We start from the raw sequence: 16,018 nt of genomic DNA, 5'->3' as shown, positions 1-16,018 counted from the left end.
AATTCATGTTACTGAGCTTTCCCTCAAATCTTTGCTCTCAGTCTCTTAAGAATTCCTCCTCCCCTCCCATAATTTACCTTACATCATGGTTTACAACAAAAGCAGACCACATTTCTTCTTATTCCTCTTTATGTCCTCTCTCCCTCTACAAGGTGTACTCATTTGGTTGCATGCCCATTGTGATAAATGTGTATCAGTGGCACTCGCCAATAAATGCCAGCTACACGTGGGCATTAGCCACTCACCCCCTTCTGATCATGCCTGTTTGTTACATTTTGGCATTTACTCTTTCTGCTCTCCTTTCTGCACCCAGTAATTGTGGTTTTAATTCTTTTGTTTTCTGTGTACACAAACACAGATTATTTCAAAATCCCTTGCTTCTCTCCAGAGACCAGTCTTCATTATATCTTTTTTTTTTTTCATGAAGTATTACCTTCTCTGTCTCATTGCCTTATTGCTAATTATGGTATACATTAGTTGTGTTTTGATAGACGGTTGCCGAAAACACCAAAATGATGTTTAAATCACTGTGGTCCAACATCAGCTGCTTTTTCCCCAAGAATGCAATTTGTCCACTTTGTAAAAAGTATCCCCCAATGCTATGCAGGTACTAGTATTCTGCATAGAATAATAATTTCTCCTACTCAATGTATGTTTATTAATTAAGTTCAGTACAGGGTATAGAGATACTATATTTGTTAGGCTGGACTGCTCTGAAATGAGCAGAATAGATGAAAGGAAAATCAATTTCTGGTTCTAAAAACTTCCCCTTATTGCTTCATGGGCAGAAGAAACGCCTTACCAAAGCAAGGGAGCATTTGAGAACTTACCCGCATGATAGTGCTCCCATTGCCATTCTTCAGTTCACTGGGTGCACAAGGAGAGTTAATGTAGACTCTCTTCCTTCCTTCATGGAGCTCTCTGCGTGGTGTAGTTTGGCTGATGAATTTGTAAGTTGTTAGGAGTACCCAGCCAGAGTAAATAGATAATAAATGGAACTTGTTTCAGAGGCTTGTATGGATATTTCATTTATATTTCATATGTTTCAAAGATGATTGAAACGGGATGCTTTGAAGATATCAATGCCTATGAAACTGATGGTACTGTGTCACCAGACAGAGAGAGGTCTCCTAAACCAAAGAGAGGCTTCTTTCACAGACTTTTTAGTGGAGAGGTAAGGGTATTTCTTTTCTTTCATAAGAAAATTACCAGTAAGACCTTAACATCCATTCAATTTTTTATATTATTTTGTGATAGGAAAAACAAGTTGTTTGCTAAATACTGAAACTAATGAAATCTGGTTTATTATGGCTTTGCTGCTGCTCTGCATTTCAGAAACTGTGGCAATCCCTATAATTCCAGGAGTTTTTCCTCCCTCAGCATTCTGTGTTCCTCTAGTGTCTGCTAGCTGTTACCTGGGGAAAACGTACTGTGTGCTGTTAACAGCTGTGCTATAGATCTTTCTTTCCTAAAGATATTAATTTGGGTCTTGCTCCTTCTGTATTTTGCCAGTTTTTAATCAAAACTTCTGGGGAGACAATTTCAGGGATAATTAAGGCCCTCTCTGTAAAAACTTAAATAAAATTGACTAATGAACTCAGAAGTGAGCATGGTGGAGCAATGGAACTCCTAGGACTCTCTAGAAAGTTGGGCTCCCAGTGATTCTTTCTGGTGTATTAAGCAAATAAGTAAAACTATCCCCTAAATGAATGAGCGTGAAGAAGTGTCAGTAAACAAATGTTAAAATATCGTAGGTAGTTTAATGTCTTTACCAAAACAACAACAGAATATGTGTTTACACAGCTGACAATGCACAGCCTTTTCTTACACACATAACTTCTACTCTTGAGTAAACATTTAGAGGTATATGAATTGAGTATTTACCACCTAAAAGACATGTGGCATATTGTGCTTGTTTATAGGTTGTGAGAAGTAGGCTATTTGTAAAGGTTTTCAGTTGAAGATGTTGTACACAATTCTGCTTGCTCAGTATGCCTGCACTTAGAATGGAATTACCTTGAGAAGCATGAGTATATTCCAGTAGAGAACACTTCTGTAGAAATTACTTTTGCTTTCAAGCAGAAACAGAATTTTAAAATTGCTAGGAGCACATCATTAAGTAGCCACAACAGGGCCATGTATTAAAATTGCATGATGATTTTTTTGTCATTAGCTGGTAATTCACCTCTCTAAAATGGTACAATGCTAATGGAATGTATAATAGTACTGTCATTTTTGGTTCACCTTTTCAAATTCACTTTTCCCCCACTTACAGTAATAGAATAGAAGGAATGGTTAAGTGTACTAATAATGTCACATAGCTAAAGTTAAAGCTTCTGTCTTACTGTAGTCTCTTCCAGCTGAATCAGCAGGGTTCATACTGTCCCAATGTATGGTTCTATGTATTGAGAAAGAGTCCTAAAAATATCAACAGCGCTTGAGAGCCTTCAGTTGGTTTTGAAGTAATAAGACTGCAGTTAATTGTCCTGTGAAGTTAAAAGAAGGAAAGAACTTAAGGTTAAATGAAACTTTAATGACTTGAGATTTTGGGTTGGGTTGTGGTTTCCCTTGATATTCCCAAAGCATGTAGTTAGCATGGAGTAAAATGTGCTGGAAAAAGAGCCATCCCCCACCCCCCCTAGCCTTTCTGTGCCCCATAAAACACACAAACCAACAATAGTGTCAGTTATGCAGCTGAATTGTCTCTTTGTCTTGCAGGTCTGCTTTAAATCTGATTGCAGTGATGATGAGCAGGAGTCCTCCAGACTTTAAATCATTTTACTCTCATCAGAAAGGATGAGCAAACTTTAAATGTTTTATATCTCTGTAGCAAAGTGTATTATATATATTTTTTATCTGAGTTCAAGGATTTTTGTACATTTGTACTTCATTTGTTTTAAGATGTATATTTTCACTAAAGCTTAATTGTACAAAAAAGCAATGAGTGCCATTTGAGTGAGTGTGTTTCTGTATGTATCTGATTTATCTTGATTATTTTTTTTTCTAGTGGGAATCTAGAAATACTAAAAGGATTTTAAAGAACAGAGATAATATCTATGGCATCAATGCAACTTGACTTTGTATGCTCCTGGTAAAACTCTTCTTGTTCATTAGGATCTTTATTAGCAGTTTTCTTAACAGTAAAATTGCTGTACTGATAATTTCATAATTCCGGTATTATCCGGCAGCATGGCAGTGCTATTACCTAATGTATCTCTCAAGCAACTGCTAAGGAAAAAAAGGAATTCAGTGCACTATGGCCAGCTATTATGAATTGCTCTTTACTCTCTGGCTCTGTAGAATGTCTTTCTGTATTTCTATATATAGAGAATAATTCTGAACATTTAGATTAATCCTGTAACAAACTGTATTACCGCATTCTTCTCTTTTCTACCCATCTTACACATCCTCTCCAGACAGTTTCTTGGCATGGACCATGCAAGTAGACCTATGCCAAAATTTTATAACTATATTTTGAGTACTTTGTTGTCTTTACCAAAAGGATTTCTTTTTACCTGTGGGGACACCTTTTTATTTTTTTCTGTAAATGAAATTGTTTACAACTCCATGTAGGATGTTACAGTTTTATAATAGGTTAAAAAACAAAGCATGAGCTCTTCTTACCTCATCTCTGCTTCTTATGTTGTAATACACAATGTTGTAGGGTTGACAGCGATCACTGCCACTGAGGGAAGGACAAGGTAGTATTAAGTATCAAATTTAATTATGTAAATAATGTTTCCTTATAGCCTTTAAAAACTTCAATATTAAAAGCTGCCTTTAAAGATTGCTTAATGCAGATGTGGAACTGGTATTGAAGTTTTAGTTACAATTACCTGACGTCCATTAGTAAAACCGTATCCAGCTGCTTGAAAGCTTGTCAAACTTTCATTCTTCTGGACTCAGAGTATGCCAGACTTTCTTTTTATTTTGTAAAGTTTCCAGTAAAACTATTAATCTGTGTATGAGAATGCATTTAGGGAACACATTTCATTAAGAGCCTCTTCTGTTCTCAAAATTTGAGTTAGGGACTTGAAATATGATGGAACTCTCTTGGAGACATGACTTTTGTTATATATTTTCTTCTGTTTTCTGAAGATTTGTCTCCACTGAGCATGCATTTTTTTTTTCCTCTCAAACCCCTAGGGCACCAACCAGACCACACATGTATTATACACACAGAGCAACTGAATATCCCTCTGCTTCAAATAGGTTTCTGCTTGTGATCTGCAGACTCACTGGAAGAAACTTAAGCTGCTTCTGAGAAACTCAAAAGATACATTTGATACTCAAGCCTAATGTCAGGTTTTAATTCACAGTATTTTGTCTCTAGTGACAAATGATTTAAATGGGTTAGAATTTGAAAAAAAGTTGAAAAACTAGTGTGTTACAGAAACCCATTGGGGCTGAGCTGATGACTCTCTGAAATTGTTCCTCTTGGCTACTGTGCCACAGAAATGAGGAATGAGACTCTTTTCCTGCGTTTTCAGTGCATTTTTCCTTATGTCTAAAAGAGCATAGGGGACAGCAAAACGACTGCCGTAGAAAATACAAAGGGAGAAATTGGCAGAGGGAGAGTTTGAATGAATTACTGGAAGATAGTCTGATGCAACATTGAAGGGATGGGAGGCTTGACAAAAAGAAAAATATCTGAAGTAAGGGTGTTGGCTGGAACCATTATGTGTGAGACAATGAGCTGGCATAGTCTGGCCTGACCCTCTTTATTATGTACCACAATAACAGAAGGACTCTAAAAAGATGGGAATGGAGAAATAGGGAAGTAACAAAAGTGTTTTATAAATACCTACGTGGTTGGAGAAGTTGTCATGTTTCTCTGATAAAGGAGTTTTATTTTTTAAGGTCTTAGGTTTGCTGTTCTGAGGCAAAGGTGACTGTATTAACACTAGACATATGGGGTGACAGTCTGGATTTAATGCCTGCTTAGAGAAACTTGAAATTTGGGCAAGAATACCATGGACACAAGCGGAGTAATTTTTACGAAGAAAATACAGGGATTGGCTTTAACAAATAAAAAAAAATCTGAAAGTCTATTTATCATGTATTTCAAATTTTCTTTCCATATTGGAGGGGGAGGGATCTTAACTTAAAAAAAAAATAAAGAAAGAAACCAACTCCTCTAGGAGTGCTGAGACTTAATACTTACTCTCCAGGGATCTGTGAAGAAAAAAAGCCTCGATGAAGAGAAAAGGGAAGTTGTTCCTAAGAAGTGGTTATTTATAAGTCTGCTTCTTTGAAAAAGGAACTCCTACCATGCAAAAAAGTGGAGGATTTGTTTGTTTTTATGAAGCTTTATTTAGTTTCATTTCACAAGTTTTTTCTTATGTTCTGAATAATACTATTAAATTGTTTTTGAGTAACTACATGTTTGCAGGATTAGGATCTAAATTCTGTTGCTTTTGGGGTTTTGTTTGTTTGTTTGTTTTTTCCCCAGTAGGCTCAAGATGGCATTTTTCTACTATAAATTTGTCCCTTTTGGCTAGAAATATAACCACATCATAATGACTAGATACTACCTAATGTGAATCCCCTAATGAATTAGAAAATGCAAGAAACTGGAAGGATCAGCATGACTCTCCTTATACGGTACATGGAGATGAAGATCTTATGCTGTTTAATCTAAGGAGACTAACATTGGTTAAATGTCTTTACTGGAGTATTAGTAGTTGGAGATGCATTTTGAAAGCGGGAAAGGATAAGGAGAAGGGAGAACACCTGAAAGCAAAATATTGTGGTGTGATAAATTTAATATGAACTTTGCTCTTGGTTTTTGTAGGACATAACTGAGACAAAGAAGGAGGAAGGCAACAGGTTGTGTTTACTGATTATGTAGCCTTTTATTTCCATGAAGTTATTTAAAAAAAAAAAAAGCCAAGGTAAATTCTTGTCATTTCAGTATGACTTCATTATATTTCCATGAATTCAGATTCTAGATCCATGTGTTAGAAGGCTTTAATAGCAGTGAGACAATCCAACAGCCCAACTGCTTTGTTCTACTGGTGCAAGATATGGAAAGATCTATGGAATTCCATGGAGTCACTTGCATGAGATCTACCCTCCTTTTCTGTGGCTTGTGTTTCCAAGCATTTGTGTATGTAAGTCTTACTGTCTGCTTGTGCATACCTCATGAATCTATATATTTAGCTCAAACTTCAGAAACTGTGAAACAATGTACCAGTATCTTATTGGTTTACTTAATGCTTTTGAATGTTGTGACTAACAGAATAGAATCTTCATGCCTCAGGGTTGTTATCTTTCTATAAAAAAAATTGTCAGCTTTTTTTTTTTTCCCAGAGTTGTAGTGTTCATAATAGAGATGGTGTTATGTTTCTGGATTATAACAACAAAACAGTCTCAGTTGAAAAAATGAGCACTTAAAAATAAATACTGCATAGTAATAAACAGGAAAAAACCTGTGGTATTTCTGTAACAAAGACAGTGCTATTGACAAATCTTAGCCTTCAATAGAAGATGTTGTATGTCTTTTTTTTTCCCCAAATCATTCTTAAAACAATAGATCGGAAGGTTTTTGATTATGAAAGAGAATTATCTCCATCTCAGAATAGAATTATGTCTAATTTGAGAAATCAATGATAGGAGCTTTCTAAAAACAACTAAAAATCCATTTTTAGAATGCATTTCAATTATTTTTCAAACAATACCGATACAAGAAATTTCTCATTGCCATTTGTACAAACGCAGAATACTTGTTTACAAGTTACTAAAATAAGTCAACAGAAGTAATATTATTTTGCTTTGGTTTACAATTTAGTATTATGCTAATTTAACATTGGAATTATCACCTTCACTTTAGTGTAGATTTTCAGAAAATACTTCTATTTAGGAAGTACATAAAAAATCGGATTAAAATTAAAAAAATAATGGAAAGCATCTTTAAGCTAAATTTATGTTTACTTTGATTTGAATTAGCTGCCTGGCTCATTTTGGTGATGATGATGTCTCTTCTGCTGAATGTACAATTCTTTTTTTATTTCATAGTTGTTCTTATGGTGTAACTTAAGTTTTGCACATGAGATGTAGGTAACTTTTCTGATGTCCCACATGTATCCAAACCACCAGAATTCTTTCCAAGTATAGTGAAGCTGACTGTTAAATGTGATGTGTTAGTTTCGGTATCTCCAAACCACTGAACTGTTCTTGTATGAGCTGTTTTCCTGGATGTTCTAGCATTGTTACTCCTGAAATAAAAGCAAAACACTGCCGCATATCTCAACCACATGTATTACTGTCTAATGTGATTTATTTACCATGTCTATCATGGTAGCTGGGATAGAGAAAAGAAAAATTGTAATTTGAAAAAAAAATTGCAATTTGTTGAAGCACAAAATGTGTATTACATGCTGTGAGTTCTTTACCAATGTAAGATTGTCAGATCCAGGAAAAAGTGCCCCAGCTCTGTTGTATTTGTTCAATGGATGCCTTATCTCATGGTCTGAATCTTCATTTCTACATAAATTTCTATGTGAAAAGACAGAATTATTGGCATGGGCTGTTTAACACATTTATTGTGGTAACACTACGAATGTGAGTGCAAGATTGATCAATAGTAGCTGTAGCTCTACTTGTCATTAGCTTTATCACGCATATTGAATTTTATACTATCACCAAAGGAGACTAACCAGACTTCACTCTCCTTGAGAGAATTTATACCTTGATATTAGTTGGATTTGTGGGTTTTTTACATCAAATGCTTTTCAACAGTAGGCTGCTTGTATCTTCAACATTTTGCCCTGTTTATGCAAAAGCTTTCACTGTAATTTTATGGCATGAGTTGAAGGGCTAAGCACTCAATTACTATACAAAACAGCTTCAAATTAAGTGACTTTAACAATGATAAAACTGTGCTATGGCATATTGCAGATTATCTGTGCATATGTTGAACTACATGGGCCAGCAGTCTCATGAAGTCTATTGGATAATTTGAGTAGTACCAACTACTTGCTGAATTGTTTGTAGAAATGCAGAATTGCTGACCTAAGTGTGACTTTCAGGACAGAGCGAAAAATATTCTTGATGTGCTTGTCCAACCTGTTCTTAAAAACATTAAATCAAGAGGTAACATGCGTAGGTAGCCTGTGTTTAGGAAACCTTTCCACGTTCATTATGTTCATGTCTGTGTTATAGACAAGGCAAAAGCATGTTTCTTCTTTTTTTTCTCCTGGAGGTTGAGATGAATTCATCGTGATTCACTAAATTACATTTGACTTTTTAGGTATTCACTGTTACTCCCTTGAGATTGTGACTTTATTTTTCTTTGTGGTAACGATGGCTTTACAAAAATGCCTGTTCTCTAACCCTGCCTGCTTATTCTTGCCCCTTGCCAATTTTACATGACTTCATTTTTGCCAGTGCAGCTGTTTGTGGGGCTGCTATTTGAACAGGTGAGTGGCATGATATGTGCAAAACCATGCATCGGTAAATTTTAATTGGGAGAACCTACTGATAAGGTACTTGACAAAGAAAAACCTGATACCCCTGAGTTCTCTTCCAGTTCCCCCAACTCCTGGTTTATGAGCCAGAGGCTTGCACTGCCGATAACAGTTGGGAAAGACAAGGAGAACAAAGAGGAGTGTGCTTGCAGGCAGGCATTGCCTTGTCCTTCCTGCCGGTGAGTCAGCAACCCTTAGGGGCCTGGCATGCATTTTGGGCTGAAGCTTCAAAACAGGTTTGCAAAGACTGACTTGGGTGGTGGCTTGTTTAATCTTTGATAAGAGCTTATGCTCTTTTTAACGTGCTTAAATTTATTTCAAAGTGTGGAGTGGCACATGTAACTATCACATAGCTGGACTGCTGCATACACTATGCTGTCATCCTTTTTCATGTATCGTTTGCTAAATAAAAAATTCATGATTGTCCCTATATTCCAGAGAAAACTGTCTGCAAGCTTTATCATAAAATAATCAGGAAAAATATTCTTTTTACCTTAAAAGCTCACATTTTGTTACACATTTATAATGAAATAGGGGTTTTGCTAGAAGCTGAGTTGCTCTCAGTGCTGTAGATAGGTTTACTTTCAGAGTAATGTTTCAAATGGTTCATCTTTTATTAACGTGCTAACAGAGCACTGTTTTACTGAATATTTGGCAAGAATGTGATCAGTGAGGTGGTTCTGTTGTGACTTATGTTGGCCTGAATATCCAAAGACATAGGCTTTGCTGCTTTTGTCTATCCCTACTAGCAATAACTAAGTTGCATATTAAGTTATTACTGGGACTTTCTTTTCTTAAACGTTTCAAGACCTGTTCTCCATTTGCATTGCTGGAACCAATTCCATGTGTTTGAGATCCAAGCTGACTTGCCAGTTCTTATCAGCTGTCATTTAAAATGTGTATCGGCAACTAGGTGTATTCACATCAGCGGCTGTAATTGGAAAGTTCACAATACTGTTGGTTGTTTTTAATTAAGTGCTGAGTAATAGAATCAACAATTTAAATGCTGTATACTGTATATTTAATAGGTGCTTTAAGAGTGCAAAAACTATTCTCTGATAACGCAAGCCCAGACGCACGAGAGGAGTGCTGGAAGGCTAACGGGTGCGTTGCCAAGGTTTAAATGTCCTGTTCCTCTAAGTGTTCCCTCTTTACACGCAGCCTCAACTGAAGGCCCAATGCCGGCAGCGCCTTTTGGCAACCACCTGTGTGCTAAGGGGGCTTGCTGGAACTGGGAGTGGGCGAGCCGTGGGGGCTACTCGTGACGCGTACTGGCGCCGCGGTGCTGCCGGCCGGGCCGGCGGGCTCTAGGACCCAGCGCCCCCTCCCTGCTCAGCCGCCCGGGGAGCAAGGGCCCTGGGTCTTCCTCACGCGCGGCCGTCTGCCTGATCCATATGCGGGAAGGGGTGGAGCCCTCTTTCTGATTGGACAGATTGTCGCTCCCCCTGCTGCCCCGCCCCATACCTAGCCCGCGTGCCTGTGTGTGTACGTACGTAAGGGTGCGCGTGACACCGGGCCGGGCGCTGCGGTCTGCGCATGCGCGCCCGGCGCGGCCGCGGCCAGGGCTGGGACCTTGCTCCGGGGTGGGCGGGGCAGCCCGGGAAAGGGGGCGGGGGCGGGGCAGCGGCGTGAGGACTGATGGGACGGATTCAAGATGGCGGCGGGGCAGCTGGGGAGTGCTCGCGGCCCCCTGCGGCGTCTCCCTCATTCATTGCGGCAGTGACGGGCGGCGCGGCGTGAGCTGGCGGCGGCGCCTCCTCGGCTGGCCTGAGCTTGCCGGGCGAGCGGGAGAGAGCGAGTCCGGGAGGAGGAGGAGGAGAGTCGGGCGAGAGTCGGGCCCGCCAAGAGGAAGGCGGGCGCCGCCGGGCGCCTGTGAGAGGGCGGGGAGGAGCGGCGGGTCGGTGCCGCCGGCGCGGGCGGAGCGGCCATGGCCACCATGGAGAAGCTGATGAAGGCCTTCGAGTCGCTGCGCTCCTTCCAGCAGCAGCAGGGTCCGGCTGCCATCCCCGAGGAGCCGCTCCAGAGACCGTGAGTGACCCGCACCCGGGGACTGTCTGGGAGGGCTCCCGAAACGCTTCGGCGACGCCCTCCCCTGCCCCCCGGGGGGAGGCCGCCCCGCCGAGCCGCTGCCGCTCGGGAGCTGCTGACAGCCGGAGGGGGCAGCTGGCAGTCCCCGGAGGAGTTAGTCCTGGGCTGCTTCCCTGTCCTTGGCGGGAGGATCTTCCTGCGGACGTGTCTGGGAGTGCTGCCTGCTCGCTATTTAAGTTTAAGCTAGGAGTAACTTTCTGGGCAAGCACACTCGAAAATGCAGCAGTATGGGTAATGAACGGGAGTTACAAGAATGCTACATGGGTTTCACAGGCTGGTTCTAGGAAGGAAAACCTTAGTTTCAGCTAATACGCTGCTGGAAAAAAGGCAAAACCCTCTAAGCGTAACTTAAAGCACTAAGCCTCGTAAAGCTGCAATCTGAGCTTTGATGCATCTGGGGGGAGGTGGTGTGGATGTCTGTTTATGACAAACTTCACTTAAATGCTTGTGCTGTGACTTGCTGTGCAGAGACCTGGGAGGAATTAGTTTAAATATTCCTGATACCTTTTTGCTTTCTTAAACGTTAGGGACAAATGCATTATGTCCATGAGATATTCAGGTTTCCCATGGGGAGGCATTACTGGAGGACAAGGACAAGGAGCTGTTCAGTACCACAGTGCTGCCCCTTACATTTGCATCCTCTAAAAATAACTTCTATTGAGCAGGTGAAAAGACACGAAGATTTTTACAGGATAAATACGTGAGTCACGCTGTTGCTTTTTCTCCAGCTGTTGGGGAGACAGGAGAAGCAGAAGGGTTGAGGAGCAGGTAACTTCTAAATTGGCAGTGTCGTAGTGTTTTGGCAGAGGATACTAAGCATTGGAGCTGGGCTCTTGGCCACCTGCTCCTACAGTACTTTCTGATATGGATGCCAACTAAACTATCATGGTTGATACTGCTTGGAGAGTGTTGTCTCAAACAATCTCAATGCATTTTCATACTTTTGGGGCATAATAGATGAAAATACTCGTCTTCTTCGTGAGCTAATTGTTTTTAGATGCCTTACTGGTCTGCAGGGACTAATTGCTCTATTACGTGCATTACGTGCTAGTACTTTGTGTGACAAGGAGGATAGGTGGCCATCTATTTCCAATCTTTCCTATATGTAGTTGAAAAAAAAAAATCTCTCTAAAAAGTTACTGACAAGGTAGATCATGGTATTTCAAGAGGAAATTCTGAAAATTATTTGTGATGCTTGCTGAGGGATGTTATGCTTGGTTTGGGGGTGTGAATTTAGGCATACTCTACTCAAAACATGATAAAATTAGGATTGTAGTTGTCCTTGTTGACTTTGCTTTGTGTTTAAAAATAGGCTATATGTTTTCAGAAAGCTGATGATATTGCATGCCCCCAGGAGCTCTACAAATTCAGTAACAGCATTAAGCCTCATAAAAGCCTGTGAAAGGATATTGTGACAGTCTTTGCTGAAGTTTCCCAAACTTCTAGTGAAATACCAGCTGACATCTCAAATGTAATTTGCAATACTGTCTGTGTTTGTTTTTGTAATGGGCTAGAAAGGAAAATTCCCTCTGTGTTTTCCTTGTGTTTGGGTAGAGGTGTTCATCTTCATTGTGGTTCTGTACAAATAGCACTTAAATATTTTGTAGTTCTATGTGGTAAATTCCTATTGTTCTATCTGTTTATTGTTGTGAAAGGATGCGAGCTTACCTATGGGTAATGAAAGAATAAATTAATTGGTGAATGTCATAGCATAAATGCTACTGATTTGCTCTTTGTTTCATTAGATATCTGTTTGGCATTGTCCATTAGATCAAAGTTGTCCTGTCACATAAATTAGATGAGTGAGAAGCTGTCATTCCTCAAGTTATAATCTCATTGTTACAGGTGGTGTTAGACATTTTTTTTGTTAGACTTTGTTGCTACAGTAAAACAATCCACCTCTACCTTTTTTTTTTTTTGTCCCCAAATAAGCTACCTTAATTTACAGCAGCACATTACCTCTACATGATTAAAAATAATAATTAAAAAATCTTTCCTGTTGGAGTAGGCAAAAATGGCCTTTTAAATATTTTTTCATAGAAACTGAGCATTCCACATCTGGTTAGCGAATGAGTCCTGCTAAGGACTGTCTGTCTCCTGCTATGAAATGTTTTCAGATCACAGAGATTGGGGTAGAGAAGACTTAATTGTTTACACAACATGTATTGAAGTTTTTCTTCAGTTTATTGTAAGGCAATGACTTCTGAACTCTTGATAAAACTGATTTCCTGGCTTTACTTTTTTTATTAGAATATTAATTTAATTCAAGCTTTTACCAAGAAGGTAAGAGCTTTTTCTGTTTTAAGAGATTTTAATCAGCAATAATAATGTGTTCTGCTTTTATTATGTGTTACATTAGTCAGACATCAGTTTCTGGCTCCCTCTCTTATCTATCTCTTGCTGGTTTTTTTGTTCTATGAAGACTTAGGTTGAGCTCTCTGTTGTCATATTGCTTCTATAGACTTCTGCTGAGGCACCTTATTTTCTTCCATATCTATTTTTAGCTTTTTAGACCCTTAAATTTTGGTTGGAGTTGGGTGTTTTGTTTTGCATGACAAAGCTCCCACTAACTTAAAATTTGATTAGTATGATGTAAAAATTCAGAGTTTACTCAGTGAAACTAAAAAGCAGATGGGCTCTCACACAACATTCTATATTTTATGTCTTATTCATTTTTACCTCTATCAGTAAGCTGAGAGAATGACTTGCTAATGTTTATTCTGGAAAAGTACTTAGCTTTGATTTGATTAATCCAAAGGTAGATTCTTCACCTTTTCTCTTGTCAACTTGTTCTAATAGTTAATTATTGTAATTGTTTTTTAATTGTGCCCTATTTTGATATTTTTTTTCTTACCTTTAATTCTAACTTATTTTACAGCAAAAAGTGTTGCAAGAGCCAAAGTGTTGTCCAGTGATATGCATTTTTCTATGCTCATGAATTCTTCTGTTTTTTTAATGTTTGACTGAAGCTGTGGTTGTAGATTGGTTCATCAGTGCTGTATGTAGAGGTATCATGAATTTTTTGCTTAACTGAAGACCATGTGAACTGCATGGATAAAACGTATTGCCCTGCTTCTCAGTGGTGGTTCCTAGATGGTTTTTTTGAAGTTACCATTTCTAGGGTGTGTTGTAGACCTGTTCTAGTTAATTTGACTATCCATCATTGTCTGTGTTACTACACATTGTTTGAAGTGTCTGCCATATTTGGGCTTAGTTTGTGTCTTGATCCATTCACATTTCTGTTTGTCGTTAATAGAATCTTTTTTGAGTTTCCCATTACTTTTTTCAAGATTGATGTCACGCTGTTTGGCTTGGCCTTTTTTCTTAATGCCTAAAAAATTATCATCATTGACCTGCATCTCTTTGTAGCCAGCTTCAGGCTCAGAGTGCAGAATTACCTGGGCTTGCTGGTTTTACATTGTTTATTAATCTTTTTGGCTAGAGATTGTCTGTAGAAGTATGCAGAAGATTCAACTCCTCTGCATGTGAGATGAAGCTTTCCTGTAGATAACTGCTACTTCCAATATCTCCTGCCTTCTGTTACTCATCAAACTGAAATGACCTTGCCCTTGGGGCTTGCTCCTTAAGCTCTCTTCTAAGAAGTGTGTGATGCTGCTGTTCTCCCCTTAGGTATGCTAATCAGCAGTTTGCCTGAGGACTTCATAATACTTCTGAATAGAGGCTTTTTGATTTGGGGTTTGGTTTTTTTTTTTTAATAAAGTCATGCGTTCTGTCTCTAGAAACTGTTCTGTTATCCTTTTCCTTCTGTAGGCACAGAAAATGTGTGTGCACATGATGTACATTAAGTGTTTGTCTTCCACCTTTTCTTTCATTTCTTAAAAGGCTGATTTTTTTAGAAGTTGAGTAACCAAATGGCAGATAAAAGATTCAGTACAACAGACTTGGTTTAATGTTTGTTCATCTTTCCCTTTGGATAGTAACTGATAATTAGTCTTCACCTCTGTTATTTCAGTTTAAATGGTAGCTTGTTACCTATATGCCTTCCTTCTAAGTTTTCATGTAAAATTTTCTCTAGTCAGGCCTTTTTAAGTGAGGTGGTGGATTCAGTGTTAGGTGAGCTTTCTGTTTAGAGAAATCTGCCGAAGAGGTTGATCTGTACTATTCTGAGTAGTATTGAACACTACTGCCTGCCTTGCTCAGGGCTATATTATGTGTGGATAATAAAGAACTTTATTCTGAAAGCAGTCTTATTCAATATCTTTAATATGTTTTGTATCTGAAATAGTGAGCTTATGGGCAAGTTCAGATGTGCCTGTTCTATTCTTGGGTTGAATGTGTACTGAAAATGGTGCTCATAAGAGATGTGGGCAATGCTAGGTAAAATTATCATAAAAGTTGAAATTATTTATTCAGTTTCTTAGATGCCTGTTCACATCTATGGTACTTAAGTTGCAAAATCAGTTGGACATTTTTGGAAGTATTTGCTGTTATGTTAGAGGTGATCTGAAAGTGCTGTGAAAGACTCTGTGATGCTTTTTCAAGATAGAGGGAGAGACACTTTATATCTTGATCAAAGTCAGATTGGCTACTTGTATTCTGCCAGTTGCTTAAGAATACAAGCCATAGAAGAGACCCTCTTTAAGGAATGCTGAAGCTTACCTAAACAAAATACAGCCAAATTATAACAGAAAAAATGGCTTTGTTCAGAACTAATCCTTAAACTTTTAAAAAGAGAAAGTATTTCAGGAGTAAGATGAGAGGATCCTTGGGAGAAAAACTGAAATCTTAGAAGCAAACACTTCTCAACCCCTGAATTCCAACCTGATGGAATTAAAAGGATAGGTGTGCTTGCAAAGAATGACTCTTTTGAAAAACTGTACTGTTATTTGAGCTAAAGTTCTTAAATATTACAGCTTAGTTCTTCAAAATTTTTGTCTAACAATGTATTTTGACTTAGCTTAATTTAATGTGCTTATTGGCTCCTTGCTGTTGGTCCTTAATGTTGTGTTAACTATATTAATGTATCTCAAGGCTGTTCACATCATTTTCCAACTTCTAGTTCAGAAACGTTGTTTTGCTATTTGATGGTTTTGCTGCTTTTTGCTAAGACAGAAAATTAAATGTTAAAAATAGAGATGATCAATTTTCACTTGGAAAACAGAAGGGAGGATTCTCTGTGAATGTGAGTGGAGCAGGTACCTCCTTGTTGTGAAACAGACCTAGGAGAGCTACCTTTGGGTGTGCAGTTTCCTGCACTTCTGCTTTCCTGGAAGTGATTCTGCGTCAGTAAAGAGTAGGAGACACTGTGAGATTTTACTTAATTGTATGCAGTCATAGTTGTGAGTATCTCTCTTTTTTTCAGTTTCTTTGGGAGAGGAACAGGGAAGAAGCTTTTGTTCTAGACTCAGCCATAAATGGTTATAGGAGCTTATATTACATTGAAGTGAATGTTAAACAAATTTTGCGAAGTAGAATCTTTTCATATTGCGCTCTGCCTTGCT

At 38.7% G+C, this 16,018-nt stretch overlaps 2 protein-coding genes across 4 annotated transcripts in view; both read left to right on the top strand.

Moving 5' to 3' along the window:
- Window positions 1-7,252, top strand: part of GRK4 (G protein-coupled receptor kinase 4) — a 43,908-nt gene extending 36,656 nt beyond the window's left edge. The window contains exons 15-16 of one of the 2 annotated variants that reach the window (XM_069794822.1): window positions 1,052-1,174; window positions 2,719-7,252. In XM_069794822.1, coding sequence (XP_069650923.1) covers window positions 1,052-1,174; window positions 2,719-2,772 — 177 coding nt within the window. In that variant the 3' untranslated portion in view covers window positions 2,773-7,252. Of the gene's footprint in view, window positions 1-1,051; window positions 1,175-2,718 lie in introns of those variants that run through there. The other variant, XR_011326636.1, reaches the window with a different exon arrangement.
- A 2,854-nt stretch (window positions 7,253-10,106) lies between these two features.
- Window positions 10,107-16,018, top strand: part of HTT (huntingtin) — an 87,173-nt gene continuing 81,261 nt past the window's right edge. For both annotated transcript variants that reach the window (XM_069794809.1, XM_069794799.1), the window contains exon 1: window positions 10,107-10,496. In XM_069794809.1, the coding sequence (XP_069650910.1) occupies window positions 10,396-10,496 (101 nt within the window). In that variant the 5' untranslated portion in view covers window positions 10,107-10,395. The remainder of the gene's footprint in view (window positions 10,497-16,018) is intronic.

This window comes from Haliaeetus albicilla, chromosome 1 (genome assembly GCF_947461875.1).
Source record: "Haliaeetus albicilla chromosome 1, bHalAlb1.1, whole genome shotgun sequence".
In the NCBI taxonomy this organism is placed as follows: domain Eukaryota; kingdom Metazoa; phylum Chordata; class Aves; order Accipitriformes; family Accipitridae; genus Haliaeetus; species Haliaeetus albicilla.
Note: the sequence above shows the minus strand (reverse complement) of the source record. Positions and strands in the feature narration are given on the sequence as shown.